This window comes from Meles meles, chromosome 15 (genome assembly GCF_922984935.1).
Source record: "Meles meles chromosome 15, mMelMel3.1 paternal haplotype, whole genome shotgun sequence".
Lineage (NCBI taxonomy): Eukaryota > Metazoa > Chordata > Mammalia > Carnivora > Mustelidae > Meles > Meles meles.
Window position 1 is genome coordinate 30,937,233 of NC_060080.1, and position 18,685 is coordinate 30,955,917.

Below are 18,685 nucleotides of genomic sequence, written 5' to 3' on the forward strand. Positions count from 1 at the left end.
TTCATTCATAAAAACAGTCCACAGCATTCATAAAACAGGGTGTTAGAAGAAATAAAAAGACCTTTCAAGTGGATTCTTTGTTTTAAGAACAGATGAGTTGGTAGCAATTTAATACAGATGGAAACAAATACAATCCATATAAAAACAGGATTTGAGAGGAGGAGGGGAGGAGATTATACCAACCGAAGTAAATTTAGAACTTTCAGGCATGCAACGCAACATCTGAATTTTCTTCACTTAAAAACCAAACTAGGTGCTTTAATAATAGGTGTTTATAAAGGCTACAAAAATATTGCAAAAATGTTAGCCTTACATATACCACCAAAAAAAAAAAAAAAAAAGAAAGAAAGAAAAAGAAAAGGAAAGCGAGAGAGGGACAAAAGAAATTAACAAATCCCCAGCTATACCTAGGCTAATCACAAGTTTTCCCTAACAGAGACAAAGAAAAATAGTTTTTACAAGCTTAGCTTTGGGTACAATACCTTAGAGCTCTCACTTGGGTGTTTCCTGCTCATGCTCTTTTCAGTATGAACAAACATGGTTTATGTAATGGAATACATACTTGAAGGATTCCTTAAAAAAGAATCACAAGTTTCATTTTATATATACAACAAATTTTTAATTATGTACTGAAAATAAATTACAGGAAATAACTTTAAAATGCAACAGAGGACAAAGTCACGATAAACATTCCCACTGAATTCCCTTGGGGGTGGGGGTGAGATTGCAGTGCTCAAGGAAGATAAATATCACAAATATATCAAAAACTTCAAATTGTCTATGCATTCACACACTGACATGAGCCACAAACATTCCTTCACAGGGACTGTACTTAGCCTACCACAGAACCAGATTTTGCCATAAACTACAAAACTTTTAATACAAAATCGTATTTATATATTTATAATTCATATACATGCCCTATCTGTGATTTTAGAAAATAAAAGCTACACACTGTACAGACACTCTTAACTCATAGCTGTAGGCAACATTTTTGGATGGAATTTCTCCCCCAATAAAATTAATGGCATATTTTATGTACATGAAGGCTAAACTGCATAAAGACAGTTCAGTTTCCCAGATATGCATCTCCTTTTAGGGCAGGTTTATAAATTTAAAAAGGCAAGACAAATGTACACCTCAGAATCACTTTCTTAGCTACAAGAGTTGTCATGTAATTTCTGTGAAATTTCTGATACATGCACTTATGTAATACTGGTATTGAAGGCAATAAAGCAATATATACTTTTAATGTAGTGGCTCAAGAAAAGCTTCATTGTCATTCTGATTCTTGATACAGTGATTCATAACTTCACTAAAATTAAAATTTCAAGGGGATACTGGTGTTAGACTCTAAATAGATTTCTTAAAATATTTCCCTGAAATATCCTTTTACACAAGACAAATTTCACGAACATTAGATTAAAAGGAAGAAAAAAAATAAAAGAAACATGGCACAAATGTGCATGATAAACTAACGCTCCTCAGCCAATCTCCGTGTCTTAGGAGCCAAGAACAGAATGCTTAAAACCAACAAACAATTTTCACACTCTGTGGCAGCCATCTGTGAAGCCAGTTATACTAAACTACTTCTACAGTTGATTGTAAACTTTGGTTTATTTTTATTTGAGTTCTCATTGTACAGCAAGCATGAAAAAAAGGGAGAGTGGAGTCCATGAGGAGATGAACTGTCAGTCTGTCTTTAATCTGGCATGATGAGACACCTGGTCAGTCAGGCCTGCTTTGATAGAGTTTGTTACAGACTGCCTTATGTTTTCCTCCATCAAATTATCACCCAGGGGCTTCAATACCTGTGGTATGAGAAATGTGCAAAACAAATAAAAACATGAGGTAAAAAAAGAGTTACATATAAAAATAGATATAAAAATTCAATTCAAAGCAATGATGAAAATAACCAGGAATGTGGGAAATAAAAAGATGCTTCTCCCAAAAAAAGTTATGATGCTACAAATAATGCAGTTAGACATTTGATAATGCAACACAAACTACTTTCCTCCTAATCAAACCATTTACAATTCCTAGGAGACGGATGTGCAATTCCATACCCTATATGCAGCATCAAATCTGGTAAGTATACAGCATTTATGCAGACCGGCCCAGACGGTCCTGCTTATTGTCCTACATGTATAAGTGGGAACACTTCAGATAGAGAAAAAAGTTAAAAATACTGTCTAATTTTTCTTCTTGTTATTGTTGGATGACAGTCTCTGTCGCTGTGCTGATGAAAGAGCACGATGGACCATTCGACGTCTAGTAACTTCAAACAGTTTGGAAAATACCTAAAACATGGAGTGATTCGTTAGGACAATGACTGAGAGTGCCTGAAGTTAAAGAGTTTAAGACTACAAGAATCTGAGACTTTGTGGGTTTCTCACCTTCCTGGGACTCCTCTGAAGCAAAAGAAAAGAGAAAGGCAAGAAAATTTAGGCAAGGTTTGTTGACACAGCACAGATCTTCTCTGACTAGTGATGAACTTACCTTAACTATACTGAAAATAATTTTACCACCTTAGATTCTTCTATTTAATTGTTTTGTAATAATGGAACCTCTAAAGTCCTAGAACCAATGCTATACAGGAGAAGGACTGGTTTTCAAAATAAGACACTGTACAATGATTAAAATTCATGCTGCAGAAAATCAGTAAAGATAAAAAATTTTAAAGTAGGTAATTTTTTTAAAAAGTGAAGTTGCTGATAGCTTTTAATCCATCTTCTAGCAGAAGGTATCAAAGGGATATGAAGAGAGAGATTTTTTGAGATAAAGGATTAAAGTTAACAAATATCCAAACACAAGCTTCCAAATCAGATCTGAATAAATCGAGCATTTCTCTGAAGAATAAATACAAAATCCAAATTAATACAGTGGGTCACTTTATAATAATGACATTATTATAAGAAAAGTCAATACCCAATCAACCTTCCTCAAAAAATGATTTTCTTCAGTCTTTAAAGCCAAAACCAACATGAACCTGCATATCCTAGATCTTCAAATAAGCCCGATACTGCACTTGCCCAGAAATGGTATCTGAAAATGCCTATTATACTGTCCATCAATAATATCTGCAGCTTTCATCCTGATCCTCGACATGATGCTCAAGTATTTCACGAAGATCATTTTAATGACAGCCCTGAATGGAATTTTCGGCCAATATACAATATGGCTTTCTTTAGTAGATTCTTGTCAGGCTGACTTTGAATTCTCTGAGTTTGAGGTAAAAGATTATGACTGGAATTCTGGCTGAGATAAAAGATTATGATTAAGAGAAGCTGGCTGGGTGCCTGGGCGGCTCAGTGGGTTAAAGTCTCTGCCTTCGGCTCAGGTCATGATCTCAGGGTCCTGGGATCGAGTTCCGCATGGGGTTCTCTGCTCAGCAGAGAGACTACTTCCTCCTCTCTCTCTCTCTACCTACTTGTGATCTGTCAAATAAACAAATAAAATCTTTAAAAAAAAAAAGAGAGAGAGAGAGAGAGAGAGAGAGAAGCTGGTTCTCTTTGTGGCACTTTGCTTTGTTCATTAGTGTTTCCATAGTACAGATGTCAAAATTCCTTTGGTAAAAGAAATCCCTACAGGATTGTTACTTGTGCATCAGTAAATCACTAGTATCTGTATGGAAGGCAACAAACACCTCAATGCCATCCACTATCGTTCCTCAAATATTAAGCATGTATTGCTTCTTGCCAGTATTACTACGAAACTTTTGCTTTCCTAACGCACTACACTTCCAAATTTCTTTTCCTTACACTGACTGTATTTTCTTTCCTCTAAGAAAATAATCCTTAGATACTCTGGCCCTGCCCATGGTCTGACATCATCAGGCCTATGACTAAGAATCTATCCAAAGGATATTACAGATTCCAGCCAATCAAGCACACTATTAGTTATGACTTGAAGAAAAAAATTCTCCGGTTCATACTTTATATTCAGATTATACAACCAAACAAAACAGCAAACATCCTTTTGACATTCCTCATGTAAAGGAAAAGCAGGTGTGCAAATACTGCAGGAGAAGGGTGGGAAAGTGTCACAGGAATGATATTAGGCACTGAAAAACCAAAAGACAGATACCAACCTGTTCCCATAGTGTTTCAGCAATCTGATCAATCATTGTTCCAATTTCTCTGAACTCCCCAGAGTATTTTACATATGCCCAAGTACAAAGAGATGTCAGTGCTAACCCCATGATAAGGTTACACAAGACGGCTATAGAGTTTAGGCCAATGAAGCCAGTCAGTCCTGAGATTATATACATAGCAAACATGACTGCAAACAGTGTGGCAGGAGTACGAGCAGCATAGAAGATATTTTTGCCATCATTGTGCTTTATAAAATTTGCATAGGTTTCTTCAATTTCAGCTTCAAGCTGGTCCTGATAACGATGGCAGAATTCATCTCCACCCATTTTCTTCACTGAACGAAACTGTTTAATCGCCACTTCCTTGAGATCCAGGTGTTTTCGCTCCAGATCTGAAGGTGCAATGTAAGGCTTGTCCCCACCACACACCTGTCCAGACAGGATTACAGAAGGACACATTACAGGCTAGAAATAATTCACACATGAGAGAAGCTCGCTGCTCACAGTTTTTAGTCTCAAAAGTCAAGCCACCTACATAGTTGAGTTTTAAACTTTTTCATAATACCTCACACATAATCATAACTGATTTCTTATATGTTTAACTGACTCGGGCAAAATAAGCCTTCCAAGTATGACTAATACCTGTAAAGACAAAGAAAATTACACTTCAATCTGCACCTGACTTCACTTGACCCACCAACACACCACGAGAATACAGAAAGACTGCTGGCACGGAGCGGGTAAAAGAGAACACAGAAAAAAAGGTACTTTAATTTCAAGTTAGCAAGGTTAGCACAGAAGACGCTATTGGCCTTAAACTAGTATTACATGAGAAGCTACTAATAAGAGTGCTCTGAATCATGTGTCAAAACTATTTTAGTACGATTTATGTAATAACTCGCCACCTGTACCCTGCACTCTAACCACGCGAATTATTTTTTTAGTTTATTTCTAGCAGAGATGATAAAAGGGTAATCAGTAAATGATGTAACGTGACAATGCATAAGGAACACAAATTAGCTCAATTATTTTAAAAGTAAAAATTCTCTATCTCAGTCTAGTGTCAAATTTAAATGTTGGTTACAAACCTGCTCCATACTTTTGCAATAGATCTCTCTTGCTCCTGCTACTGCGGCAAGATTATTAGCTTCAGCTGTTGCCTAAAAAAAAAAGTGCCAATTTTATACAAAAGATATTCAAAGGCTCTATAAATTCTGATTAACACAATAAATTATATACAATGAATAAGCCAAAAAATGAACCAGAGAAAACATTCAACTTCCAGTTTTTCTTTCCAATGGAAGGGAACACAAGTATAAAAGATAAACTAAATTGCTTCTAATAGGACTGTCTAATTTTGTTTCACTTAGGTTTATTAAAATGGGTATCCAGAGGTGTCTGGGTGGCTCAGCTGGTTAGGTGTCTGACTCTTGGTTTCAGCTCAGATTATGATCTCAGTCAGGGTCATGAGATGGAGGCCCACGCTGGGCTCTGTGCTCAGTGCAGAGTCTGAGATTCTCTCTCCCTCTCCCTGCCCCTCCCTGCTCTCTCTAGAAAAAAATCAATCTTTAAAGAAAAACAAAGAATTTGTAACAAACACCACACATACTCAGTAAGTAATAGAGAAATAGACACAACCTTAAATTTGTAAAGCCTTCAGATGTACAAAACCAAGAATTACTGATAAGCTTTACCTCTCGTATCAGTATTACACAAGGACTTTTTTTAATCCACAAAACTGCTTACTGGACTTTTAGAAGAAAATACTGTTTAATCTGTTATAAAACTGAGAAATTACCCAAAATGGCCAATCTTTAAAAATAGGAACTAAATATATATCTGGAAAAAATTAAACATAAATTTGGGTGAAACATTAACAGAACACAATGGTATAAAATTTACTAAGAACAGATCGACATGAATGTAACACTAATTTTTCTTGATTTCTTAAGTTAAGCTGTTTTATCTTTTTTCAAAAAATGAACTAGGTTGGGGTGCCTGGGTGACTTAGTCAGTTAAGCATCTGCCTTCAGCTCAGGTCATGATCCCAGGGTCCTAGGATCAAGTCTCACATCTGCCTCCTTGCTCAGCGAGGACCCTGCTTTTCCCTCTCCCTCTGCCACTCCCCTTGCTTGTGCTCTCTTGTTCTGTCAATAAATAAATTCTTTAAAAAAAAAATTAACTAGGTTAAAATAACATTGTCCCAAAAGAACACCTTTAAAAATATATGTATTTATTTATTTACTTATTTGACACAGAGAGAGAAAGAGTCAGAGAGAGCACACACATGCGCAGACAAGCAGGGGGAGCAGTAGAGGGAGAGGGAAAGGAAAGGCAGGCTCCTCACTAAGCAAGGAGCCCATGTGGGGCTCAATCCCAGGACCCCAGGATCACAACATGAGCTGAAGGCAGATGCTTAACCGAGTCACCCAGGAGCCTCCAAAAGACACCTTTTTAAAAAAAAGGGAGGAAAAAAAGGGGGAAAACCTATATATACTAGAAGCAGCTCTAAATCATTAATATCAAGAAGAAAAATAAGCCTTATTTCAAACATACATTGTCAAAGACTCCAAAAACAGAATAAATCTGGTTTTGACAGGACCATTTTTAGCCATCTCCTGCAAAAGAAATTTTTCTACACTTTTCCAGCAACTGAAGAGAAGATACTGAAAACTCTTATTTCTGATGGCCTATGTGTGTGCAAGGTCTGCAACCATATAAAAACTTCAGGACCCAAGATGTGTATTGCCTTAAATACTTGAAATGTATCTGCATGCAAAGAAGCATGATGCCATTTCCAGCATTTATTTCTAAACCAAAGACTTTTCTCCTTCATTAATAAATGTATGTACAACACACACGCTACCTGAAGCATGGACTTTGGATGTGGAAGTTCCTCTCCTTGATAAATTTTAATGTAAGCCTAAAATACAAAAGACATTATGTTGGCAGGGTAAACAAATTGGCTCTACAGAAGGAAAACCATTAAATATAAAAATAATTCATACTTTGAAAAGGAAAGTCTAGAAAAAAAATCCTAAATAAAAAAATAAGTTGAAAAATATAAATAAAAGGAAAATGAAGACTTGAAAATCATATATTCTCATTTCCACAGTTAACCCTCTTCTCAACATTATTAAAAACAAATGTTGCAGCACCCTAAAATAATATATTTTATGTTAATGAAATAATACGTTGCAAAAAAATTGCTAAATTATATCCTAATGTTTCTAAATGTAATTCTAACTAACATTCAAGTTGTCTCATAGTTAAGTTATATATACAATGCCATCTACCTTATGAAAAGAAATCCATAATTCTCCCCTCCTGCACTGTTTTAATTAGAAAACATTTTTACTCAGTATTTCACTTTGACCAAGTTATTCAGTTGAAGAAAAATTACCTAATTAATGCTTTAAGAGTAAGAAGATGAAAGTTTTTAAATAGTTCATAATAGGAATTGTTCGTCTCAACTTTTTACTGCCTCTAAATTAGTACATAACTAAAGAAAACCAGTATGAAAGTTACCATCAACTGTCCAATAATTAACAAAAACACACTCTTATGTCAATTATTCCCTTCCATCTCTCTGTAACTACTATGAGTAAGAACACTGACAATGGTCTTGCTCTGGTAAGCAAGCAATGATGACTAGAGAAGAGCATAGAGAAAGAAAAAAAAAACTACGTGTAATTTACTTGAACTCAAAAACCAGTTTTGTACTTTCAACTGCTCTTATCAAATCCTCAAGAACTCAAGAGAGAAGGCTTTTATGAGAACTCAAGATACAGAACTGTACTCCCAATATCCATCATCATTCACAAATGATAGAGTGATATTACAATTATATGGTGAATGGTCTTCTTCTCTCTGTATCAGAGCTGGAGAAAAAGTAGGATAATTCCACAAACAAAATCGTTAAGAGATATAAGTTGTCTGCTGTAATTTTAAATATCCTTAAAAACTGATATAACCAATTCAAAGCAGAAAAACAAACTATAAATTTCACTTTTTTGCTTTATAAAGATAAATACATATATGAACATACATATGAGTTTTAAGTCAGCTGTATTTCTAAATGAGACAAAGTCATTTAGTGGTAGTTTTCCTACCTTAAAGTATTCTACAAGATCTCTACAAGTGACTTTAGATCCACTTATCTCTTTTTCTACCAAATTCTCAGGGGCAAGCAGCAATGGAACCAGATTTCGAAGCTCTCGTTTAAAGTCTTCATCAATATCTAGCAGACATGAGATAAAAGCCATGTTAGTCAAAAAACAGAAGGATTAAAGGAGTCCCTATTGGTACGAGTACATAAAATTCTGTTTCATGAAATGAAAATATACAGTATCTATTATTTAAGTAGATTCATTTAGAGAATCTCATCCATAGACATCATATCTCATAGAAAAAAAAATACACTCTGCTACTCCATTTTCCTCATCCCCCAATAATTCTTTCATCTCAAGTAATAGTGGACTACCAAAATAAATTCCATCTCCTTTTCAAAAGGCAAACAATTCATAAAATTATACTAAATTTTAATACTAGAGTTTGTTTTTCCAGCTATACTGTAAAACTTTCATTATTCCTCCAGCCTTTTCCCATCATGCTCCAATCCTAAAACATACTCAAAAAATTGTATCATCCCTAAAACAGAAATTTAAATCTGATTACATGAATATGATATACTGGTAAAACATTTTACAGACTGCAAACAGATGAAATATGAAATGTTCTCAGTTTTTGGAATTTTTAGAACAACAGTGCTGAGCAATAAACCACGTAATAAAATATGCTAATCCATACACTAGATGTCTGGGACAAACCAATGGAAAGCTAGACAGACCACACAAAGCATTAAAATCACCTCCTTTAAAAAAAAAAAAAAAAATCACCTCCTTAACAATGCATCAAAATGTCTTCCAATATAAAACAGAAAATTTAAGGAACCATGTTTTTTTTTTAACTCTCAGCCTCTAAAATATAAGTTTTGATTTTAGCAAGAATGGGAATTCCCACCTTTCAATCTCCCATCAAAACTAGGATTAGTTGCAACTTTAAGACCAGGATGTGGCAAAAGGAAGCAACCAAGATTTGAGAAACAATTGTGAATGTGCTTCCTTACATTCTGTAGCTCTTCATGTTGATTTTGCTTTACCTGAGGGTAGAAAGAGACAAGGCGAAGCTGAAAACAGGAAAAAGAAGTTTTAAAGAAAATACACACACACTCACAAGTGTGCACACTTAACTCAGATGCTACTCCAGATCGGAGTTTTTTGACAAAAAAAAAATTTTTACTTAGGCCTATTTCTGACCACTTAGGTAAGACTCCACTTTGTCTTAAAACTAGAAAAGATGTTTTCCCCAGGTAAGCTCCCAACGAATGAAAAAATACAAATAATAATTAATCGTAATATCCAACACCACACTTACAAGTAGTGCTTGTGGTTTACAAACCAGTAAATAAATTAAGAATTTGCCTTTCAATTACTCATAATGGCAAAAAGAAAAACGAAGTACTAATTTGCCTACAAATAAAAAGGTCAGCCCCTGAGCAAAGTAACAGCCAAAATGAAAAAGCTCCAGTGCAGTCCAAAGGACTTTGAAACTTATTGGGATTTCAGTACTAACCCCAAATAATTACTTATGATTTATGCTAGTTATCAGTGTTTTGGGAAGAGAGACTGCTATGTATTTTCTGGAAGAAAATCTTAAACTTATATTTTTTTAAAATAACTACTTATCCTAGTGTAACTCACATAACTTCTCAAAGACTCTTCTCAAACACCATTTTAAGAAAACATGCACCATTTATAATCAACAAAACCTGGAAACTACCTAAATCTCCATCAAGAATACAATGAAGAAACTGTTGTCTATTCATACAGTAGAATACGGCATAGCAATGAGAATAAATGAATTAAACTAGATGCAACAGTATCTCAGAAACATAATATTGAGCAAGAAGCCAGACACAAAAGAATACATGTTGTATGTGATTCCTTTCATTAAAAGTACACACGAAGCCTGTTAGATGTCAGGAGAGAAGTAGAGGGTTTAGGGGGTAGTGGATGAAGGTTGGGTACTTCTGGGTGCTATTACATGGCTTTGTTCATTTGCATAAATTCATCAAGCTGCACACTTATGACTTGAGCACTTTGCTGTATCACTTATGATAAAATCTTATCTTTGAAGTATATAATTCTGAGTATGCCTGATATGCTGTGTGTTCATTTCTTCTGAACAAACCAGGGGAAACTGATGACTGAAATTATCTCTGACAACAGGGTCTGGAAATGCCTTTCAAATATCCAAGAATGAAGAACTGTTTTAATCCACTTTTAGTAATAAGAAAATTATATTATACCTTATGTTTTTGAATGTGGTTGAAAAACTACATGCATCATCCTACAGGCAAACAAAATTTTATTTACCGAAAGAGAAGACCCTACTACTTATGAATTAAGGGATTTTCACATAACTTCCGTGTATGTGAGTAGATGGGTATATCTGAACTGAGGGCTTCCCCAAGTACTTCCACAGGAGGGTATGTTTAGGAACAAAGGGTCACACTGATGAGGTTATTTTCTAGGAATGCTTTAGTGTAGCATGTTGCATGTAGCATGAGTCTGGGTATTTGGGTCCTAGTCCCAGTTAACAACAATTAGTTAAGAGATCAAAGGCAAGTCACTTTTCTAGGTTCAGTTACATTATATATCTTAAAAAGAAAGCTGAATTAGGTGATGTTTAAGATTCCCTCTTCTGGCTCTATATGCTGTCACTCTAGAAGACAGTATTTTTTGGAGAAAGGATCTCACGTTGTCTGTGTTCAATGTACGCACATTACATTATCCAGTCTGTCCCAAATGTTCAGAAGGTCAGCTGGGCCAGAAAGAGACACACATGCAAGCAGATCAAAAACGTTAAGTCTCCTTCAAACTTTTTTCCTTTGAATATTGATTTATAGTTGGTTCTAAGGAGAAATACTTGTTCCTTAATTTCTATTCAAGGGTACTGGCCTCTTTGGCAGGATACCAATTTACTGTTCATCAATTCTGTATGGAGCCACCCGTGCTAACTTAGGATATGCAATTTCTGGTGGTGGCACTTAGAGACTGGAAGTGTAAGAGCAGTCCAGACAGCCCATTCCTTTATCTGGCTTAGTGCTTATGCTCTCTTCACTAGGAAATGAGGGCTTACCTGCAATCTCTTTTCAAGGAATTGTTTTCCACCTTCCAAACCATATGAATGTTCATAAGGATAACTCCAATCCCGAATTAAAAACATTAATGTCTAGAGATAGAAAAAGGTAGAAATCATTTATTATAAAGTTTGATTTAAAAAAAATCACTACTTTAACAATTTAATAATCATGCACTCCCCTAAATAATCCTTTACCAGAAATTATAATGACCAAGTGGTTAATGCTGCTCACAGTTCTAGCAAGAGCCTTCTTAAGCCTACAACACTCCCATCCCTACACCAAGCAATTGCTTCCATCTGAGAACTTCATGGTATATGAAGAAAGAGTCACCACAAGAAATAATATAGGTTCTTTAAAAAAATGAACAAAAGCATACAGATCATAATTTTAAGTCAAGGCTGTATAACTGAAAGACCAAATAATCTATTTCTAGCCCAACTAATTCTCCTCACTGAAATTTTTACTCATATATGCTTATGTTTCTCAATCTCAGCCCTACTGATATTCTGAACCAGATAATTCTTAGTTGGGCACGGCTGGATGGTAAACAGCATTTCTGGCCTCTATGCACTAATGCCAGTATCATTAACCTCCCTCCAAAACTGTGACAACCAAAATGTCTCTAGACATTGGCAAATGTCCCCTGGGTGACAAAATTAACCCAGTTCAGAAAAATGGCAGAGGCCAAAGAGAGTATATTTCATCCATATATACAAATAAAGCCGTAACCTGCCCAATATCTCATAAAAGTGATCACTTAAGGGGGACAGGAGGGATAAGGTGGCTGGGTGATGGACATCAGGGAGGGTATGTGTTGTGGCAAGCACTGTAAATTGTGTAAGACTGATGAATTGCAGACCTGTACGCCTGAAACAAATAATACATTATGTTAATTAAAAAAAAAAAAGTGATCACTTGAGCCACGTAAGACTGAAGCAGGATCGATGTGAACCCACCAGCACTAAGAATCACCAGCAATGCTGTCACCCAGAAAGGACTTCACATACTGAGAAGTAAACAGGGCGGAGTCATTCTCACAGACTGTAACACATGTGACTAAATAGTACTAATGCCAACTTATAAATTACACTTACTTCAACAAAGAAACTATCTGAAATTAGCTTTGCTTTTTTTTAAATTTAAATCTCTGTCACACAGGACTCCACAGAAGCAAGCAGAGCATATGCTTCTCACATAACTCCACCCAGGTTTATTTCTGACTTAGTACTCTGTACCTGGCATTTAAAAGGAATAAAAACATACAGGGACTGAGGGGGTATTAGGAGGGGAGAGATATAATAAATTGTGAAACTTCTCTGTATGAAACCAAATAAAGAATAACGGGACTAACCTCAACTTGTAATATACCACACACACAAAAAATCTGTAATATTTTGTGATAGTTCCCCATGTAAAAAAGAAATTTACATGACTATCTCAAGTTTAGGAATTGAATCACATCTAATTAAGAGTAACATCAACCTCTCAATCTAAGTATTAGCAATCTAACTATATTCATTTGTTCTATTTCCTATTGTTAGCCTACTACTAGTAAGGTGGTAATAGCATTAGTTTCAACTCCACTGAATCTGTTGCTAAACAATGAGTTTGTTGTAATATCCTCTTATCTTCAGATTTAAAAGATAAGATGGCTTGACAGCTTTTACATGTAAGTTTCTAAAAAAACGAGAAAATACTTATTTACCTGAAATGGTTTCTGGTAGATTTCCTCCATTGCAAGTCTGCCGTACTCTGTAAATAACTATTAAAGCAAGTTATTTAAATTAATGCCGCCAAAGAGACGGAAAGAACTGTAAAGCCATTCTATGTCAGAATAGATAGACAACAGAACCTTTAAAATCTGAAACTCAAGCATTTAATTTTCTAACAGGCTGGATATACCTTAAAATTTCTTCTAGTTAAGAAGTTCTATATCAGTTTAAAATCACATTAATATTGAATTTTCTTACACTGTAATAGGCTTCTAGATGAAAAGTCACAATTAATTAAGAATTTTATTTTCCATTCTTTGGCACACATTCTTTGAAAAATACATACTTGCAAGTGTTGAAGATCATCTTCTTGAATATTCTGAGACAGATTATATACCTGTTAAAACAAAATTGTGTTTTTATTCATTTTTTTAATACCCACCTGTGTATAACTTTACTTGCAGAAATGAAGATTATTTTATATGTCAGCACAAATTAATCACTTAGTCATTAGCTTAACCAGTGGCACAAGACAAAGGATTTTCTCTTCCTAATGGGATAAAACATTAAGGGGAAAGCAGTGATAGTAAATTATGTAAAAACTATGAATATGTAACATTGTGGTCTAGAAAGCGGGAGACATTTTCACACTTGATCTTAGCCAAAAGGCCGAGAAGCGATAAAGCGGGAGACATTTTTAAAAAGTATATTATGTAGTAAGGTTTTTTTTCTCCGTCTTGGAGTTTTTTTAATGTTATGACATGACCATTTTGAGTGAAAATTGTTTCCACAATTATTTTTCTAAGTCAACGAATGTGAGGGGCATAATTCTACAAAGATGTATTCCTCTCTGGTATAATTAATTGTGTGTGTGTGTGTGTGTGTGTGTGTGTGTGTGTGTGTGTGTGTTTGGATGGATGAATGGACGGATCGATAGAGTTTATAATTATTTGAGGGGTCCCTTGACTACCATCAAGTCTACATGGCTCATCTTAGTAACTTAAATTGAAAATTTTAGGACAGCTGAAAAAAAATAACAGTAGGTGGCACTCTTGCCCTTTCTACAGAATATTTTAGGAGGCTTTCCAGGGCACAGTCTAAGTACTGTCAAGGAAGGGAAACCAGAGGAAAGACTGGAATTGCAGAAGAGGTCCAATCCTTCCAAGTCAGGTTAAAAAGTGAAACAGGCAGCTGCAAGAGAAAAGTGGGTGTCCACAGATGTCACTTCTGCTGAGAAATAACTTATGTTTAAGAAAACAGGGTTACTCCAGGGTGCCTGGGTGGCTCAGCGGGTTAAGCCGCTGCCTTCGGCTCAGGTCATGATCTCAGGATCCTGGGATCGAGTCCCACATCGGGCTCTCTGCTCGGCGGGGAGCCTGCTTCCCTCTCTCTCTCTCTCTCTCTGCCAAATAAATAAATAAAAAATCTTAAAAAAAAAAAAAAAAAAAAAAGAAAACAGGGTTACTCCAAAGATAGAACAATTTGTTCTAATGGCAAGTAAGTGATAATCTAGCTCAATCACTTGGAGGTCAAGAATATAAACAGCCAAAATAAGACAGCAAACCTAAAATGACATTCTCAGCTGATTATTTCCAAACATGGTACTTAAAAAATAATTAATGACTGGGGGCACCTGGGTGGCTCAGTGGGTTAAAGCCTCTGCCTTCGGCTCAGGTCATGATCCCAGGGTCCTGGGATCGAGCCCAGCATAGGGCTCTCTGCTCTGTGGGGAGCCTGCTTCCTCCTCTCTCTCTGCCTGCCTCTCTGCCTACTTGTGATCTGTCTGTCAAATAAATAAAAAAAATTAAAAAAAATAATTAATGACTGAGGTGATTATACTAGAGCTAAACTTACAATCCGAAAGCATGACCACCTATTCTTACCCACAGGGGCCTCAGCTTTTAGAAAACAGGTCGAGATACTTTCATTTTCAGGGCCAGGTTGCAAATGGCAAAAAGAGAAGATATGTTTATCTTAGATCATTAGTACTTAGCACACTGCGTTTTACTTAATAGATGTTCAACAATTATTTGTTGAAAGAATAAATGACAAGTGATCTATCAACCAGATAACGTATGTAAGGAAATGTAGACTCAAAGATGAGGGAAAAAAATGAAAATAATTTTCACCTTCATTATTTATGGTTTACAAAGTATTTTCTTATCCATTACCTCATTTAGATCTTATATCTGCCTCCACACAACCATCACATGCAAGATGGGTAAAAATCCTCATTTTACAGATTATTAAGTGGCAGAGTGGCTTTAAGTAGTTGTCCAAAACCAGGCCTCCTATACTATCATAAAGTTGAATAAATAAACAAGAGAACACCAAGGTACAAATTTCAGGACAGAGAATTCCCCGATTGTAATTTAAGGAAAGCCACAGAGGCAGCTAATCTGAAACGTACAATGACTGGCTTCTGTTTGCCTCAGGACAGCAGCTGCACCTCCCTGCAAGATCAGAGGAAATGGCAGAACAAAAGGGAGAAAAGATACCGTAGGGGTCCCCAAAGCATCACTTAACTGGTAGTACCAGAGCTCCCCAACTCTATAAGAAAACTGAAGTCAAGATGAAAAGTACTCTTTTTTTTATCTCATAGTAATATCCAAAATTTGCTTTCCATTCCGACAGCTAGATACTTCAAATTGAGGAAGAAAGGAAATGGAACTTATATAGACTGGACATATACTCCAGATATGACCAGAAAGCCATACAAAAATTCCAAGACACTGTGACAGTTTCACCTATGATCTGCCATCAATAGGAAACATCATCTCAGGAGGAGCACATACTTCTATTATTCATGTATATACTTCTGGGCTCATTATCACCAGTTAGAGCTAACCATCATACTCAATAAATTCTTTAGCCGGAGGAGCATCAACCACAGATGATCTCAGGAAAAAGAAAGTAAAGAGATACAAAACGACATGTGGTGGCTTAATTCAGTCTGTTAGCCTAAATTATACAGAGAAGTGATAGACTAGCTTCAAGAGACTAGAATTTGATATAATACCAAATACAATTAAAAGTACAGAGTTAAGGGAAAACAGAAGGGATTTTACTAAATTAAACAGTTTCTATAAGTCCTTAGTGTATTACAGAAACAGCACATACATTTCCTAAGTTAAATATATGAATTAATTCTTCCACCTCTACCACCATTAGTTCAAATAATCAAGTATTAGTTGTCATACATACCAAGTAGAAAACTAAGTTAATTACTTGAGTTTCTTTGCTTTATTGGTTTAGCCAAAACATAAAAGATATAGATATACTCTACACCTTCATATATCTGGGAACCATATGACTGAATTCAACTAAAGATAACATGCAATATCCTTTCCTTTAAAAATAAAAAAAATTTTTAAAAGCATAGGGGTGCTTGGATGGCTCAGCAGGTTAAGCCTCCAACTCTTGGCATCCGGGGTTGTGAGATTGAGCCCGCTGTCAGGCTCTGCACTCAGTGCAGTCTGCTTGAGATTCTGTCTCTACCTCTACTCCTCCCCCCTTTCATGCGTTCTTTCTCAAATAAACGAACAAATGTTTAAAATATATATATATTTTTACATATATATACATACACACACACACACACATATATATATATATATATATATATTTTTTTTTTTACAATGAAAAATCAAAGGGACTGGCTATTGGTTTAATTCCTTCCGAACCAAAGTATGAAATTTCACACTATGAACCAGAAAAGCATGGAATATAAATGACTATTAAGAAACATAAATAACAAGGGGCGCCTGGGTGGCTCAGTGGGTTGAGCCTCTGCCTTTGGCTCAGGTCATGATCCCAGGGTCCTGGGATCGAGCCCCGCATCGGGCTCTCTGCCTGCCTCTCTGCCTACTTATGATCTGTGAAATAAATAAATAAAATCTTTAAAAAAAAAAAAAACCATAAATAACTCTAATTTTAATCCTTTCTTTAATCAAAAAACTTTTCTTTCCATGTGGATTTTTTTTCTTTTTCAAATTTTTAAATTCTAGCTAGTTAACATATATAGTGTAATACTGATTTCAAAAGCAGAAATTTAGTGATTCATCATTTATATGTAACACCCAGTATGCAACAAAACAAGTGCACTCCTTAATCTCCATCACCCATTTAGCCCATTCCCCACCCCTCCCCTCCAGCAACCCTCAGTTCTCTCTGAGTCTTCTACAGTTCAGTTTGCTTCCCTCTCTTCCCGCCCCCCGTGACCTATGTTCATCTGTTTTGTTTTCAAAAAACATTTTAAGAAAGAGCAAAGGTATTAGGATTATCTGAACTGATCATACCACAGCATTTCATGTCTCACCTGGACAGAGCTAGTCATGGTGCTCAGAGCGAACACCGTTGCACAGTCTTTGATAGTTGACTGGCTATCAAAGGCACCCTGGGTATCCATTAGCAGCACAGCCACCTAGGAATTTAAAAGTTTAAAACACTAAGTAAAATATTCACAATAGTGACTATTAAAACCAAATTTAAAATGATAAATGTCAAAATTGGTAATTAAGAAAAGTACTCTAAGCTAAATATCTCACATATTTTGACATAATAATCCATATATGTTACATTGAAGTTATCAGACATTAATAGTTCTGTGTTGTTTTGATCTTTAATACCATGAAAAGGCTCAAAAATTAATACTGAAGGAAAAAAACAGTAAGAAATATGAACAGTATTTTACTTTTGTTCCATTAGGTCTGTCAATCACAAATACTTCATTCCAAACTTGTATGCCTGTTGTTTCTCTCTCACAACCACCTCGCCATGTAAAGCCAGTCAATGGTTCATTGTTTCCACCAATCCAACTTTGGGAATCCTGTCAAATCAAGCATAAATGTTAAATAAAACACAAAAAATTAAGAACTAAGGAGAAGTGTAAGAAATCACCCATTCTTTATTTTACAGATGAGGCATGTTAAGTCCATCAAGATAAACACACCATAACATTACACATGTAGTTACAAAAGCAATCACAAGTCCCATCTGAGGTGTTTTGTCCTAAAGTTGTAGTCTCCTACAAACTGAACCTTCTCAAATCTCCTATTTTTCACTCTTTAGTTTTCTAGGTTAAGTGAGGTCATACCCACTTTTCCCCCATTTTGAAGATTTCCTATGTTTAAAAATCATAAAAAGTAGATACCAGCTATTGTGACATCTCCTCATACATATAAGCAAAACTAAGTTCCAGAAAGAATGGCTGTCAGAAAAGCACTGCTCTCTTAGAATAGCTTATACTAAAATGTTTTCACACTGCCTTAATTTTCTCTTTAAAATATATCAAGTTTAAAAATAACCACAACATTTGCTTGGAACCTGATTCAAACAATCCAACTGGTTTAAAAAAAAAAAAAAAAGAAAGGAAAGAAAGAAGGCCTTTTTCAAAACCAAGGGAAATCTGATCCCAGACATGGTGTTTTACTAGGCGGTACTTGATTGCTTGGTGTGATAACAGTACTGCAGATAATACTAACAATAGCAAGAGTTCAAAAAAATATACCTGGCATTTGCTTTAAAATATTCCAGCAAAAAATGAAAGGGCAGGGAAGTATACAGATGAAACAAGACCAACAAAATGTTGACACATACACTGGGGTTCATTATACTATCCTATCTTTGGGTTAAGTTTAAAACTTCCCACAATGAAATGTTCTAACTAAACCC

General features: G+C 35.5%; 1 protein-coding gene and 1 pseudogene across 4 annotated transcripts in view; both read right to left on the bottom strand.

The window, feature by feature from the left end:
* Window positions 1-597: 597 nt before the first annotated feature.
* ATL2 (atlastin GTPase 2) overlaps window positions 598-18,685 on the bottom strand; it is a 58,019-nt gene continuing 39,931 nt past the window's right edge. For 3 of the 4 annotated variants that reach the window (XM_045979191.1, XM_045979193.1, XM_045979194.1), the window contains 12 exons: window positions 17,706-17,840; window positions 17,331-17,435; window positions 13,359-13,409; window positions 13,006-13,062; window positions 11,297-11,389; window positions 9,116-9,254; window positions 8,206-8,333; window positions 6,960-7,016; window positions 5,182-5,253; window positions 4,091-4,522; window positions 2,397-2,411; window positions 598-2,300 (listed from right to left, as the gene is read on the bottom strand). In XM_045979191.1, coding sequence (XP_045835147.1) covers window positions 2,193-2,300; window positions 2,397-2,411; window positions 4,091-4,522; window positions 5,182-5,253; window positions 6,960-7,016; window positions 8,206-8,333; window positions 9,116-9,254; window positions 11,297-11,389; window positions 13,006-13,062; window positions 13,359-13,409; window positions 17,331-17,435; window positions 17,706-17,840 — 1,392 coding nt within the window. In that variant the 3' untranslated portion in view covers window positions 598-2,192. The remainder of the gene's footprint in view (window positions 2,301-2,396; window positions 2,412-4,090; window positions 4,523-5,181; window positions 5,254-6,959; window positions 7,017-8,205; window positions 8,334-9,115; window positions 9,255-11,296; window positions 11,390-13,005; window positions 13,063-13,358; window positions 13,410-17,330; window positions 17,436-17,705; window positions 17,841-18,685) is intronic. The other variant, XM_045979192.1, reaches the window with a different exon arrangement.
* LOC123926289 lies at window positions 13,547-13,693 on the bottom strand (annotated as a pseudogene).